This window comes from Rousettus aegyptiacus, unplaced genomic scaffold, assembly GCF_014176215.1.
Source record: "Rousettus aegyptiacus isolate mRouAeg1 unplaced genomic scaffold, mRouAeg1.p scaffold_m13_p_5, whole genome shotgun sequence".
NCBI lineage: Eukaryota > Metazoa > Chordata > Mammalia > Chiroptera > Pteropodidae > Rousettus > Rousettus aegyptiacus.
Genome location: NW_023416308.1, coordinates 5523142 through 5538652, shown reverse-complemented (window position 1 = coordinate 5538652; position 15511 = coordinate 5523142). Strand labels below are relative to the sequence as shown.

Below are 15511 nucleotides of genomic sequence, written 5' to 3'. Positions count from 1 at the left end.
CAACCTGGGGGCGCTTCTCGCCGGGGGATGAAGAGGGGCGTCCCTATCTAAGCCTCAGTGTCCCCATCTGTAAAATGGGCTCACGTCCTTTTGGAGTTAATAGTAATGAATTAGGAGCCTTCTAAGAACTAAAGTCTATGAGGTGCTTGGCTCGGGCTCAAGAAATGAGTAGCTGTTGCCATTTTATTACTATTATTATTCGAAAAGAGGAGTGCCAGCTCCACAAGAGGTCAGGTCTGCCTGCCGGGGGAAGAAGCCACGGCAGGGGGGCTAGCCTAGTGGGCCCGGCCAGGGGCGCCATGCGAACCCGAACTAAAGGCCTCAGGGGAGAGGCGCTGATCAGGCAGCCGAGCAGGAAATGGCCGGTCAGAGCACTCCGCTGTGGCCCGCACTGGAGAGGTTTCCTGGCCATGTGGGCAGCCAGGCCACAGGAAGGTGATCCCTGCCTTGGGCCAGGTGGTAGCAGTTCATTGAGCACTTAACTATGTGCCAGGCGCAAAAAAAGAGCAATTGACCTACCTTGGGATCAGGGCTGAAAAGCTCTTGGCAGAAAACAAGTATAAATCACCTGGGGGTTCCCAGGAGCCCCCAGGCTGAGGCTGGCAGAAGTAGGGGGATCTTTGGGGCACTTCTGTACCCCGACTGGAGCATCTGGGAGCCTGGGCAGCCAGAGGGATGAACAGCACTCTACACAGAGGAGCCTGCAAATCCAGGGGTCCCCTCTACCTGTTCAACCTGGCCTTCTGGGCAGGAAGTTACCAGTTGTGGGGGAGGGCTCCAAGATAGCCCTGAATCCCACAAGAGATTAGATGTGGAGCAGGAAGACTGCATCCTGGAGCCCCACCCCCACATCCCCACAGCAAACGCGGGGAGATGGAGGCAGCTGCCTCCCTGCTCATCCCAGCACCAGGGTGGGGGGATCTGCTTCCCAGGGCCCCGAAGCCTTAGCCCATGCCATGGGGTCCCTTGTTCAAGGACATTCATTAAACAGCTGGGACTTCTGGCTCACAGCTGTGGGGCCCACTCTAACCCATCACCCCAGAGACGGGACTCTCAGGACTCTCCTTTACCCAATCATCCTGGGTAATGTCATCTTGGGAAGCTAATATTTCCCTTTTGATTATCAGGCCCAGGTGCAGAGAAAACCTTTACCCACCTATGGGAATTCTACCTGCCAAGGCTTCAGAAGCATATTTTAAACTGTTGTAAATGAAGTTAAAATGAGCCAGTCAAGAACCTCCACCCTCCCCCAGGTCCACAGCACCCCTGCCTCCAGATCACAGATGTTTCGGCAGGAAGTCTCACACCTTCAGAGACACCTCCTCCAGGAAGACCTCTGGGTTGACTCTTAGCCACAGGGAGCATTTGTCTTTCCCACCCACAGTACTAACTTCTCTAGGAACCCAGACCCCCTGCCCAAGGAGGCCCAGAGAGCTGGGGGGATTCCAACACATAGTCTGGAAGATGGCCCACTGCCATTTCACACCATTCAAGCTGGCAAGACTGGAAAAGCCCCCAGGAAGTAGAGAGCAAAAGCTCTGGGGCCCCAGGGAGACTGAGAGGTGTGGTCTGCCCTAGACCCTTGGGCAGCAAGCAGTGCCCTAATGCACCCCCTCTCGGGTCACCTAGGCTTGGGGACATTTATCAGGCCAGTACGGTCTGTCAGACAGGAAATGTCCTCTAGCTTCCTCTGTCCCCACCCCCAGCCTGCCGCCCCGGCCCGGCTAGGCTCGGGAAGGTAGGGAAGCCAGAAGCCATCCCCAAGAACAGGCAGCACTCTCCAAACCCCACCCTCCTCCCTCCCAGCATGTGACTGCATTCAACTGCCCCGGGTTGAGGAGAGAAGAGTCCTAACACGGAGAACCACCCCGGTCCGCTCCCACCCGCTCTCAGCGGTGCTGCTTTGGGGGCTTCAGGAAGGGTGTGCTCAAGCCCACCCACTCCTGTGCCTCTGCCCACACTCGTCATCCTCTCTGGACCCCTCCTGTGAGATGACACCAGAGTGCCAGCTCTTGAAGGACAGATTCCGTGCCAAAGACCCGCTGGTGTCCACTTCCCCTGATCGCATTTTCAGTCCCCACCCCCCACAGCCGCCCAAAGCCAGCCCCCCCTCCCTGCACCCCGCCTTAGGCGCCCTGTGAGTCAGCTCCCGGTGAGCAGAGCACAGACTTCCTCCCTCCCAGGCCTCCCTGGGGACACATGGGGCAGCAGCAGGCTCCCCCTGGCCAGCCAGGGTGGGGGCCCACATCCGGGCAGGCCCCCAGGGGCTCCAGGCCTGGCTCCTGAGGAAGCCTTCTGCCCATCCCCCCTCACCGACCCCTGACAGGGTGGCGTGGGAGGAAAAATCTTCCAGCCATCTGCTCCGATGCCGGGTTTCCGGCCTGGGCGGGGCCGGGGGGGGGGGGGCGACGCCAGAAGGACCTGCTCTCCTGGGGAAGTGCCCCTTGCCCCTGCTGGGAGGAAAGACACTGGGCTGAGCAGCCCAGTGAGACCCTAAAGACCAAACCAAGGAATAATGGTCACCCAGGCACCAGGGCCCAAGCAAGTGGGTGTCCAGCTGTGGCCTTTGGACCTGCCAGGTCCCCTAGGGACCTCAGGCCCCCGGAAGCCAGGGAGCTGGGGCGCAGGGCTCCTGGGTCCAATTAGGCCTGACTCAGCGAGTGACCCCAGCTGAGTCACTTCCCTTGGGCAGCCTGCCCGCCTCAGTTTCCTCGGGGAGGACGGGAGCTGGGAACAGGGTCTGGCTGGGAAAGAGGAACTTGCATTACACCTCCGGACACTTTGAGGCAGGCTTCTGAGGTCGGCAGGATGGAAGCGGCTTCCTGCCCCGCCCAGCCAAAGTGCTGGACACCCGGGGGTCCCCGAGGACGGTTTTCTCAGGAAACCTGGCATGAGTAGCTCATGCTTAATGAGCACTGACTGTATGCCAGGCACTGTGCATGCCTCTTCTCAAAACAACCTTATCTGTGCTCATTTGTACTCTCATGTCATAAATGAGGAGACCTGGCACTCGGAGAGGTTAAGGAACAAACTCAAGGTAGGTAACACAGCTATAGCAATGATACCCAACATTCTGTGCCAGGATCATACACTTCGAACATGAGCTCACATACAGGCTCCTACACCCTGGAGAGAATGGGATTCTCGTCCCCCGATGGGCAGGTTAGGCCCAGAGAAGTCAAGTAACTTGCCCAAGGCCTCACAGCTAGAAGTTGGCAGAGCCCACATTTGCTATCAGGGACAAGTGGGAAATTAATAAGAAAGGCCTCTCATTTAATAGTGCCAATTATTATTATCATCAGGTGCTAGGCCCAGCACTAAGTGCCTTACATGCCCTGTCTCCACCACTCAAAATGTGTGGGCTGGGCCGTAGAACAGGCAGCGGGAGGTCCCTCCAAGTGCCTTATGCCCAGGCCCTTTGCTGCCCTTGAAAAGGTTCCAGGAGGTAGAGGGTGTCCTGGGGTGGCACCGCTAAACCGACATCTAAGCAGCCCCATGGGCTGACTACTTGAGGGCTACCCAGCGCCTGCTGGGCCCAGGCTACCACCGTATCTGGACTGGTTCCCCAGAATCTGATTTGTATTAGAAAGTTCTATGAGAGAAGGATCAGGGTTCAGAAGAATGGAGGTGGGGTGGGGAGACCCAGTAGGAAAACAAGCAGAGCTAACATCCACGACGAACAGGCTAATACGGATCTCCCCGTCAGTACTGCTCCTACTCCTGACCACCTTGTTCTAAACACTTGGCGAATTCCCTCATTTATTCTTCCAACGACCCTAAGAAGTAGGTCCTATTATCAAACCCATTTGACATATGAGGAAACTGAGGCTGGATGGTTAAGCAAAGCTTTACAGCCAGGAAGCAACCATGAGCTCGCCCTGCTCAGGTCTTCAGAATTCTTGTCCCCAAGACTCAGGAAGCCCCAGAGCTAACCACGCAGCAAGAGCTCAACCTGTCATTAATGAACATTCCACAGCTGGTAACGGAGACTCTGATGATAAATCACCTCCACCTGTCACCGAACCCTGTCTCTGCCAGGCAGCAGGTGCTTCTCACACACTGGCTCATTAAGTCTACCACAAACCTGCTATTACCCCATTTAACATAATGGGAAACTGAGGTTCACGAGTCACTTGACCCCACCCTCAGCTAGAAAGAGGCAGTGGGAGAACTGAACCTAAGCCTCCAGGACGCTCCTCTGCCACTGCTGCTGAGCCCCTGACGGTCCTCAGATCCCAGCAGCTGATACTTCAGTCCAGCCCCTTCCCAGGCGACATCTCTGTGGCCCACAGGGACTCAGCAAGTTCGAGGAATGTTCACCCTTTGGCTCGGAAGGATTTTCCCTCCCGGAGGAGGGTTGTGGGAAAAGGCTCAGAATAAAGTGTATTAAAAACCCTTCCAACTTCCCCAGTGGGCCTTGGCCTCTCACCCGCTGACCCCGGCCCGCCCAGGCGGGCCTCTGCCTGCACTCCCCCAATGAGGGCTGTGTCTCCAGCCCCCGCAGGCCCCGGGGAGCCTCCGGAGCTGTTTCCGCTCTGGCAGCCAGGTCAATGATGGGAAATCCAGACACGACTCTCGCCCACAACCCTGGAGACCCACGCACCCACCGCCCTGGCAGGCGCCCGGAGGCTGGGCTGTGAATAGGGAGGTAGGATGGGCCAGCAGCCCCAGCTGAGCCTGGCAGCTGGTGGTGTCAGGGGACGCTCACCTCCCGGGCCAGGAGGGTACGAGTCAGGTTAGATCTCTGTCCCCCCTGCCTCCAAAGCTGGCCCTGACAGGCCCTCTGCTCTGAAGCCCCCACCCCAAGCCCAATTTCACTTCCTCCCACTCGTCCTGCCTGGCCATGCCCCTCCCTGGAGGCCCCCAGCTGCAGGCAATGACCTCCTCACCTACATCATCGTGGCGCGGGAATGGGGAAGAGAAACAGGAGAATGAGGAAACTAAAGAAATAAAGAAGCGGGACAGGCAGGCCGGCAGGCAGGCCCCTCCTCCCCAGTTCCTCAAATGCAGTCCCTGTCATTCCAAAAGCCCCGATGGCCACAGAAGGGAGGGAGGGAGTGAGGGGAATTTCTTCACCAGGCATTTAAGGCCTCTGAAATACCCTCCCAGCTTGCGGACCTAAAAGTCCAGCGCACAGCATCTCGCTCCCCTTTTCCCGTGGGAGGACTCACCTGGAGCCCCAGATCCTAGTTGTGAGGATACTAGCCCATAGAGACCTGGGCTCTGGAACTGCCTTAACCCTTGCGAACCCCCAAATTCAGTGGCATGGGGCACCTGACCCTGCCTACCCCCACAACGGGGCGGGGGGAGTAGGGAGAGAGGCTTCCCAAAACGGGCTGCTGCCCTCTCAGCCACATGGCCTGGCTTGGGAGAGTGGGTAGGGAGCGGTGACTGCAGAGCTCTTCCATGCTCACAGCCTCAGTTTGACTGCTTTCACTTTCAAGGTACCAAGCGTGATCCCCGACCCTTCCTCAGGAGGCACAAGTTGAGGCAGCCTGCTGCCCTGCATGGGCCGGGTCACTTTATGAGCTGAACTGGGGGTGTTAGCCCTACCGTCTCTCAGCGCCTCCCCCACTACCTCAGCTACCCCCATTACATGCCCACCACGTGTGTGGGTGGGGGTGTCGCCGGGAGGGCGTCGCAGGAGCTGGGGAAGGGTCACCCGGAACACCTCCATCTGAGTTAGCTGCTGGACAACATTTTAGGCTGCTGTGGGAATGCGCAAACACCGGGCAGAACTGGACACGGGCCTCTGCTTCCCCCATTAAAGCCCTCTCAGCCCCGGAGGAGGGGAGCACCAGCAAAGGCGGACTTACCTGGGAGAGAGGGGATCCGGGCCCGGCCGGCCCATGGCGTCGCGCGCCCCCGGCCGCCCGAAATCCCGAGGGGGCGGGTGGGCCCCCGCCCCGGGCGCGTTCTCTCCCGCGCTCCGGCTCCTGGCTCGCGGCTCGCTCGAGCGGGGCTCAGGCAGGAAACCCGGGCTCGGAAAATGGCCAGCGTCTCATCATTTCCGCCGCCAGCGCTTGACAGTTGCGGGAGGATGCGCCCCCGAGTCGCCGCCGGGGAAACTTTGCTGCTGCTGCCGCCGCCGTCGCCACCGCGGGCCGCGATAGTCCGGGCGGGCGGCCGGGCGGAGGCGGTGGCCCGAGCCCATGCCGCCCCGCGCCGTTATGTAAAGAGGAACCGGCTGTGCGAGCCGAGCCCGCGGGGGAGGGCGGCCGGGGCGGGGCGGGACCACGCTAGGCCCCACCCCCTGTGCGCCCGCGAGCCGGGCTTAGCCCAAGGGGGCGGGGCTGGAGCTGGCCCCACCCATCAGCCCTGGTCTCTGCGAACCAGGTCCTGGGGTCTCAAACTCGGGCCCGACGAGAGGCGGGGCCCTTGCTAAGCCACGCCCACATCTCGCCCACCCGATTTTGCATCGCGCAAGCTGAAGAACGAACGGCCGGAGGGGCGGGACAACCCTGGCCCCACCCACCTAGTTCCCGCAGACCACCGCGGGGGCGGGGCCAGATGTTGGGAAGGCGGGGCCTGGGATGGGGGCGGGGCCGAGCCGCCTGGCCTCCAGGGGGCGCGCCCCCGCCGACTCCCTCCTGCGGGGCCTTATCTGCGCGCGCCGGGCGGGTGGGTGCAATAGCGACCGCCGCTTTCATCATCAGGCCGGGAAGGATCCCAACCCTGCCCGGCCCCGACTATCCGTGACTCTGCGGAGCCGTCCCGCCACGACCCCAGTACCCCCATTCAGATTCCATCCCCACACTCAGCTCTGCTCTTGCCTCAGCCTCTATCCGACCATCCGTCACCCTACTCCAGGAGTGCATCTTTCTCCAGGACGTTCTCCCGAACCGCTGGCTCCCAAACCCTCTGGGCCTCCCTGCCTGCTCTCCCCCGGACTACTTTCATTTTCTCTAAGGGTCTCACGCGGGGTGAGGTTGACAGTGGGGTCCCCCCCAATCTGAGGTGGCGCATACGCTCCGACATCCCTTCCCCCGACGCATGGGAGGGAGGGGAAAAAGGAATGCCTACTCTTCTCTCCTTCCCACACCTGAAACAAGTCGCTCACGCCCTCAGCTTTCAGAGGCCACATCACCCCTTCCCAGACAGCAAACTCGTCCATTCCACTGCCTCCCCCACTTACTAGCGTTGGGCAAATGACTAGACTTCATACCACAATTTCCTCATCTGTGAAATGGAAATAATAAGAGTACTCATTCCACTGGGTTCCTGCAAGGATTAAATGAGTTAATGCATTAAAACAGCATGGGACTTTGCCCGAGGGAAAACACAGCTAAGTGAGTGTGAAACAATGAAGCCTAGTTCTGCTCTTGGAGCTACAGAAAGGGGTTCCCCCAGAAGGTGGGGATTTCCAGCCTCCACCCAGAGAGGGGAAGGGGGGCCAGTCTGCTGTAGGGTTCTTGGAGTCCCATAACCTTAAAGGAACTGAGGAACTGACCACAAACACATGCTTTCCATAAATATGTATGAAATATCTACTGTGTGCCAGGCACTGTTATAGGTGCCATGGACACAGCAGTAAACAAGACACCTTACCTTCATGGAACTGACATTCTGGTGAGGAACAGAGAGCATGAACAAATAAATGGGATAATGTATTATGCAGATGACAAAACTACAGGATGGAGAGTGAGAAGAGGCTGTCTTAGACTGGAGGCTCAGGGAAGATCTCTCTGAGGAGGTAACATTGGAGCTGAGACCATCCTGCTGCCCCTCCTCACACAAGAAGGATCCAGGCGTGATAAGGTCTGAGGAAAGGGCATTCCAGGCCAAAGGAACAGCTAGTGCAAAGGTCCTGAGGTGAGAATAAACTTGGTGTGTTTGAGGACAGTCAAGAAGGCAGTGGTGATACCTAGACTGATAGATGGGAAAAGATGAAGTTGGAAAGGTAGGCCCGTCACATGGAGACTGGAAGGTCCTGATGACAAGTTTTGGAAATCTCTTGAGAGCAAGAGGGAGCCATAGAGGATTTTGAGCAGAAGGACCTGTTGAGCTTTGGGTCTGAGCTGAAAAGTCTGCAGTTAGCAACCCATTAGGAGGTACCCCAGTGATGTTTACACCCTATCTGAGGACGTGGGACAATAGTGAGGGAAGGTATCAGGGGATACCTAAACTGATCACTCTATATTATCTATTACACTTGGGGAGACTGAGGCCCGAAGAGAGGAGTCACTTGCCTGCAGTCAAACAGCTGCCAGGTAGTACCAAGAGAGCAGCTAGGTACACAGCAGTTGTCAAATGGTTGCTGGAATCTGCCAGCCACAAGCACTTTCCCTCTCACTGCCCAGACTGCAGTTCTGCTGACTTAAATGGAGACTTGTGGTTCTTCTCCTTTTTAATCACCGTGCAAGCGTTCTCTCGCGCCAGATTTCTCTGAAGCCCAAAGTGGTTCTCGCTTAATTTCTTCTCACCAGCATCCCCTCCGAAGTCCAGTTTCTCGTTTCAATGTTCTCTGTGATTGACACTTCTCACTTTCTGTTTTTCCTTAGAAAGGCAAAGGGTTTACAATGAATACCCCTTCCATCACCTTGCCTTGCCCTAGATTTTAAGGCATCACGCTTCAGAGCCCGATTTCATTTTCTCCGCGGGGAGGCTTACTGGCTGTGGCTCCTCCCCCTCCACAGGTCACTGGGGCCCCAAAAGATCTGAAAGAGGTCAATTCGAATTCCCCGCAGAATCGAGCAAGGTGGTCTGGGCAGGGCAGGTCCCACCGCAATTCCTTCCAATGCGTGAAAGCACCTGCTGCCTGACAAGTTCCAGGGCAGGAGACTCTCAGGATTAATAATAACAAAACAACAGTTAATAACAGTGTTAATAAGTACTTATTAATGCCATTAACACTAATATTAACAATGAACATTAATAACGGCAACAAAATGAAAGTTAAGCGGTACAGGATTAATAACGAGTGGGTTGATAATAAATATAATGTAATAATAGTTAATATATCTAATTAATAATAGTTGCTATGAACTATTACAGGATTAATAGCAAATTTAAAATAACAATAGGGTATTAGCAGTAATAATAAATAAGATAATAACAGTTAACAGGTCTAGGATTAATAATAATAGACCCTAAAGCTTATAGGAATAATAATCATAAATATAGAATAACAAAATGTTAGGAATAATATTAATAATAAATGTAATATAATATCATCATAGTTAACAGTTCTAGGACTAACCATAACTGCATTTAATAGTTACAGGATTAATAATAAATATAAAAATAACAGTAGGCTGGGACAGGATTAACAGTAACAAATGTGATAACACTATAATTATAATAGTTAGCAGATCTAGAGCTAATAATATGATCAATAGTTTTAGAGGCTTGCTCGATGCTAGGCATTCCTCTACACCAATCCTGAAAAACAGAACTTTCTGTGATGATGGAAATGTTCTCTCTGGACTGTCCAGTAGAGTCACCACTGGCCACATGAGGCTTCTGAGCACTGGAAAGGTGGCTAGTGTCTCTGAGGAACTGCCTTTGCGACTTTAATGTTTGTGAATTAAAATTTAAACAGCCACATGTGGCTAGTGGCTACTGTCCTGGACTGCACAGTTCTGCGTGTTCTACATAGGTCGTCATTTAATTCTCATGACAGCCCTAAGACAGATACTGTTATTGTTATTATTGTCCCCTTTTTATGATGAAGAAACTGAGGCACTGAAAAGTTAAGTCGTTAGAGTCTCTCCCCACTTTGAGGACAGGATACACTGTCCAAGGGGGCCCATAATTAAGAACAAAGGCTCTGGGGTCACTAAGACAGGCTTCGAATTCTGTGTTCAGAATCCTCTTAGCAGTGTGGTCACTTGGACTCTCTGAGCCTCAGTGTCCTCATCTGTAAAATGGGGACAATCGTAAGGCTGCCCTCATTGGGTAGCGGGGGAGAATTTGATGAGAAAACTTACATTAAGAGCTTAGGAAGTTGGGTGCCACTGCCACATAACACATGCTCATAGAATTAGCTGTGACAGTGGTGACCACACAGACTAGCTCTGTGGGCAAGAGACCCTCACACTCATTTTACAGACGAGAACTCTGAGGCTTGAGACTAAAGACTGTTGCTCGAGGTCACCCAGCCGGCGAATGGAGTCCCTGGTGTCCGTATCTGTAAAAGGCACTTCTGGAGACTGGACCTCACCGGCCTGTGCCGAGAGCCGTGGAGTGTGGCTGCCTGCACCTAGATTTCTGAGGTGCTGCCAGCAGCATGACCCAGGCAGAGGGCCACCTCGAGGGCCAGGCCACCTCAGACAGCCCCCACCAGCAGAGTCACGGGTGCGGGCTGGTTGCCATCGTGGCTCCCAGCTGGTAGAACAACCTGCTTATGATTCCAGGAGTTCCAGCAATTCCAAGGCTGCACCCAGTGAAGCCATAGGGGAACAGCATGTGGGTGTGGCCACAGGCAGCAGACACCCTCCCCCCCCCCGCCCCCCACCCCCGCAGCATGGTGAGCGCAGAAGGCCTGAGCACAGCCCCAGGGGGACTGACGGGTGGAGCATTTGGCCCAAGATGATTATTCTAGAGCCTTAAGGATTCGGACTTCTCAGGACTTGCCACTCCTTCTTTTGTTTCTCCCTTTTGGAACAGGAATGCCTGTCCTCTGCCTGCCCCACCATTGTGTTTGGGAGGCACATGACATGTTTGATTTCACGACAGGAGAGGAATTTGCCTCAGAATGAATGGCTGTACCTTGAGTCTCATAACTGATTTAGATGAGACTTTGGACTTTTAAGCCACAAAGTCACATTAGTGACATTGCACATAACTAACATGGAGAACAAGACGGCTCTGGGGGTGCCCAACCCAGCCTTACCCCGCTCATCAGGGTCCAACTGAGGTCAGGAGGTTCAGGAAAGGGCATAGGAAAAGAATTCTGTCCCTGGGCCCTTGCTCCTTCTTCCTGGGCTGTCAGACCCCACCGCCCCACCCCTCACCCCCCCTCCCCCGCCCCCGCTGGATTCCTGCTGAGTGTGGGCTCCTGCCTGATGCCTAAGCCAGCTGCTTCTCTCCTGTGGCTCTGGCTCCCTTTTCTGTCATCTCAGGGTCTTTGACACTAACATGGTCCCAAGTCCTTGTTTAAGAAAAGAATGAACAGTTTTTATGACCTGCACTCCATTTACGGACGTGTGCACCAAGCCAAGACCATCACGGGCAATAGTCCACCCTCCCACCTCCTCCCCACCAGGAGGGGTTTGCCATGAGTTTTCCCAATTTTCGTATGAGGATTCTGAGGCACAAGGCAATGAAATGCTGTGTTCAAAGTTGCACAGCTGGTAAGTGACTGAAGAGGCTGGTCTGGACCCCGAGGCCTATGTGATTGCAGAACCCCAGTACTTAACTGCTCACTGTGCCCAAATAATAATAACAATAATAATGGTGATAACAGAATTCATCCTTAGCAGAGCATAATGTGCCAGGCACTATTGGGCTTTACAAGGGTTAATGATTTAATCTTCCCAACAATTTATGAAGAGAATGTTCTTTCCCTCCATTTGACAGAGGAGGAAACTGAGGCACGAAGAGGGGAAGGGGCGCGTCCAAGTCACAAGGCTGGTACGCAGTCTGGCAGGGATTTACACTCAGGCTTCGGAATTCTGACCTTGGCCCAGAGGCCGCACACCCCACACCCACCCCGCATTCACCCCGGGGAATCTGGCTCTGAGGGGAAGTGACTCAGTGGCTTGAGGACCCGCGGATAATTATTCACTTCCAATCCCAGTAATTAAAGGCCCTAATGGCTCCGCAGAGGACGCACAACCTAGTTTCTCCGGCGGTCTCCACCCCTGCCTGGGATCCGCGTGGGGCGCTCGGATTCCCCGGCCGCGGTCCTGCGCCCGGCTGCCGGCTCGCGCGGAGCTCTGGCGCCCCCTGGCGGCCCCCGGAGCTGGCGGGCTGGGGAGCGGCTTCCTGGGCTGCCTCAAGCCCCGCATCCTCGCCTGCGTCCTCTTCCTGGAACCCTCGCTCCTGGATCCCGCCCCCAGCTTCCCGGAAGCCTCCCAGGCTCCAGGTCCGACCTCCAGTCCATCCACAAATGGCTACCAAGACCGAGAACACGGTCCTGGGTCATGGTTTAATGCTTGCCTGCTTTCTTCGGTGCTGATTGCGTCACCAGGGGCAAGTGACTTGGGGTTTCTGAGCCTCAGTTTCCTCATCTATAAAGTGGGAATAAGAGGTGAACTTACCTCACAGACTGTAGTGAAAATTAAGTAAAATGATTCATGTAATGCTTAATAGATCCTATTATTAGTAGTATTAATTTCCAAGAGACAAATCTGATCATGTACTATGTCTCTCCCCTGCTCTAAACCCTCCACGGCCACTACCTTATGAATAAAATTCAGACACCTCAGCCTGACGTTTCAAGTCCTTCACAATCTCAATTCTAACGACCTCATCTGATGACACTATCTACCCTACGCTGTTTCCAGATCTTCACCCGTACTGTTCTCATTGCCTGATATTCCCTTTACCTTTGGCTTGGCAAACTCCTACACATCCTTCAAAGCCACCTGAAACGTGACCTCTGCCTGAAGTCTACCCCGGTTTCCCGGCGAGGTTGCCTCCTCTGTGTCAGGCCTCTGGGGGAGCGAGGGCTTGCAATTACTCCTTCATTTCTCTGTTCCCACCCCCGCCGCACCCCCACACCAGACTCCGAGGTCCTGGAGGGCGGGGCTGGCGTTTGGTTCACCTTTGAATCCCTTGAGCACAGTGCAAACCTGGCACACATTAGATGCCCAAAAGACTGTTCTGAGACGACATGAAATGGTAAGGTTTTAGTGATTACTGGTGGATGGTGATTCTGAAGCACAGGCTTGTGATGGGAGCCTTGATTCTGTCACCTTCCTGCCATTTGGCCTCTCGAAGCCTCAATTTCCTCATCTGCAAAATGGGGATGAGAATCGTACCAACCTCACAAAGTATTTGTGAAGATTAAATGCAATTGCGAGTAAAGCACTTAGCGCAGGCCCCTCAATCAATGACGCTGATTGTTATTAGCTAAACCTGTTCGCAGGTCCTTCCTTTACCCCGAGGAGTAGATGGGTGGCTGACATAGCTTAACACCCCCCTCCCTTATCTGCATTCAAGGCAGCAACAAAATGTCAGCTAGAGACCAAAAAGAACTGAAAAGGGTACTCAAACGGCCACTCACACGAATGTCAGTACTGGCAGTGTTCAGAATGGGCGAAAGGTGGAAACCACTCAAATGTCCATCAGTGGGTGATGAATAAACAGAACGTGGTTTACCCTTAGCCATACAAACTAATGAGCATGCTACGTAAAAAGAATTGATACATAGAAAATAGTACATGCTATAACACACCTCGAAACATTACGCTGAGTGAAAGAAGCCAGACAAAAAAGGCCACGTGTTGTATGATTCCACTGACATGAAACGTCCAGAGTAGGTAAATCCATAAGCAGGAAGCAGATTGGTAGTCACCTGGGCTGGGAGAAGAGGTGATGGCGAGTGACTGCTAATGGGTATGGGGTTTCCTTCTGTGATGAAATGTTTTGGAACTAGATAGGGGTAGTGGCTGCACAGCATTGTGAATGCGCTAAGTGTCACTGAACTGTGCTCCAAAATGGTTAATTTTATGTTATGTGAATTTCACCTCAAAAAATAAAAAGGTCTACGGCCATGTTACCCTGAACAAGCCCGATTCTGTCTGATCTCGGAAGCTAAGCAGGGTCAAGCCTGGTTAGTACTTGGGTGGGAGACCACCTAGGAAGACCAGATGCTGTAGGTGTAAACAATAAAAATAAATAAATAAATAAATAAATAAGGATTGTAAGCTGACAAGGTCCTTGCAATTGTGAGGTCAACCAAGGGTTGTCTTGCGTAAAAAAAAAAAAAAGTTAACGAAAGAACATGTTAGCTAAAGAAGTGAGGACTTGGAGGGCGTTTGGTATGTGCCCTCTTTATTCTTCCGGTTCCCCTCAGGCTGGTCTCAAATAAACAGACAGTAACAAGTTAGCAAGAGCCCTGGAGCTCAGTGAATCCTTCTAACCGCCCTTATCTCCATTTTCCACATGAAGATACTGAGGCTTAGATAGGCGAAGGGACTTGCCCTAGGTCACAGATTCCAAGTCAGGTTTTGAACCCAGGTCTAGCACTCCAGCTTTTTAGTTTTTAATTAAAAAATTAAATTATAAATTTCCCCCAAGGAGCCTAAAGTTTGATTTTCTTAACCCCTAAACACCACATTTCCACCAAGATACTAACTTGGTTGTTTTTAAATTTTTCTATTACTCAAAGATGTTTGAACTGCCAACCAAAACTTGTGAGCAGGACAAGGTAAGAACACCTAACAGTTCTTGAGCACTCACTATGTGCCGGTGCTGTTCTAAGGGCTTTATATTATTACCCAGAGGGGAAGTGAGCATAGACTCACACTCCAGACTGCCGGGATTCAAATCCACTTGCTTGCTGCATGAGTTCTGCCAAGCCATGTCATCTTGGTTTCTCTACCTGTAAGATGAAGGTGGTGACATTGTTCCTGCTTCTCAGCGTTGGCATGAGAAGCAAATTGACTTAGCAAGTGCTCAGTAAATGTCAGCTATTATTCTTGAAATCCCTCATAGAATCTTGAGATGGGGACTGTTTTTTCTTCAGTTTTACAGATGAGGAATCAAGGCACAGAGAGGAGAAGCGACTCGAAGGAGGTCACACAGCGTGAAACCCACATATGCATGTTAAATCCATTAATTTCAAGTTCAAATAATGGTTGCAAGTTGCTTTAGAGTCAGGGGCTTCGTAGGTCAATAAGTGCAAGATCAGCCATCCGCAATCCTGGATATGGCTCAGGCCTGCCCACCCCACCTCCCTTCAGATTCTGACCTGAACTAGCAGGAGGAAAAACATATCCCACTTAACATACATACCAAAGATGGCCATTCTGGCTTTCTAAGTTGTAGCCTCAGCTCTGCCCCTTCCCATGTGACCATGGGCACGTTACTCACCCTCTCTGAGCCTTGGTTTGAAGAGCTGATATAAGGATCTGTGTAAAAGGAACTTGGCCCTGGGCCGATGTGCAATACATCTCAATAAAGATGTATTAATAAATACATTATTAATAAAGAGTAGGCAAAACTTGGAGGAGGCTTAAATTGCTCCTTGGGAGGAAGTATGCCTGAAGTCAGTGGTCTGCAGCAGAGGAGAGAAGAGGGCTTGGGGACGAGTGGCCCCCTCAATAATAGAGGGGATGAGGAGAGGAGTTGGCAATGCAATCTTTTAAGGCAGGGCTTGCAAACCCTCTGCTGGGCGCTACAGAGTGAGTTGGCAGGACCTTCCTGGTCTCCATGCCTTCAGCGAAATCTGCTCATACACAGGACCCAGGCTGCAGGCTGGTGGTGCACAGGTCCCGGTTCTCCCCGACATATACCAGAAGAGGGGGGCCCTTGGAATTGGGGGACTCTGGCCTCTCCTATCACTTCCCCACCCCCTATATCCCTCCCTGCCTGTGGCCTGGGCCAGGTGTTTGTGGTGGAG

At 53.4% G+C, this 15511-nt stretch overlaps 2 protein-coding genes and 1 pseudogene across 3 annotated transcripts in view; 1 reads left to right on the top strand and 2 right to left on the bottom strand.

Moving 5' to 3' along the window:
* The window catches only part of SH2B3 (SH2B adaptor protein 3), a 34657-nt gene extending 28473 nt beyond the window's left edge, over positions 1-6184 (bottom strand). For both annotated transcript variants that reach the window (XM_036220784.1, XM_036220782.1), the window contains exon 1: positions 5817-6184. The gene's annotated coding sequence lies outside the window, so the exon portion shown is untranslated. The remainder of the gene's footprint in view (positions 1-5816) is intronic.
* Positions 6185-6776: 592 nt separating this feature from the next.
* The window catches only part of CUX2 (cut like homeobox 2), a 330271-nt gene continuing 321536 nt past the window's right edge, over positions 6777-15511 (bottom strand). The window contains exon 22 of the mRNA XM_016149704.2: positions 6777-8496. Coding sequence (XP_016005190.2) covers positions 8481-8496 — 16 coding nt within the window. The 3' untranslated portion in view covers positions 6777-8480. The remainder of the gene's footprint in view (positions 8497-15511) is intronic.
* Positions 13651-13769, top strand: LOC118603358 (annotated as a pseudogene).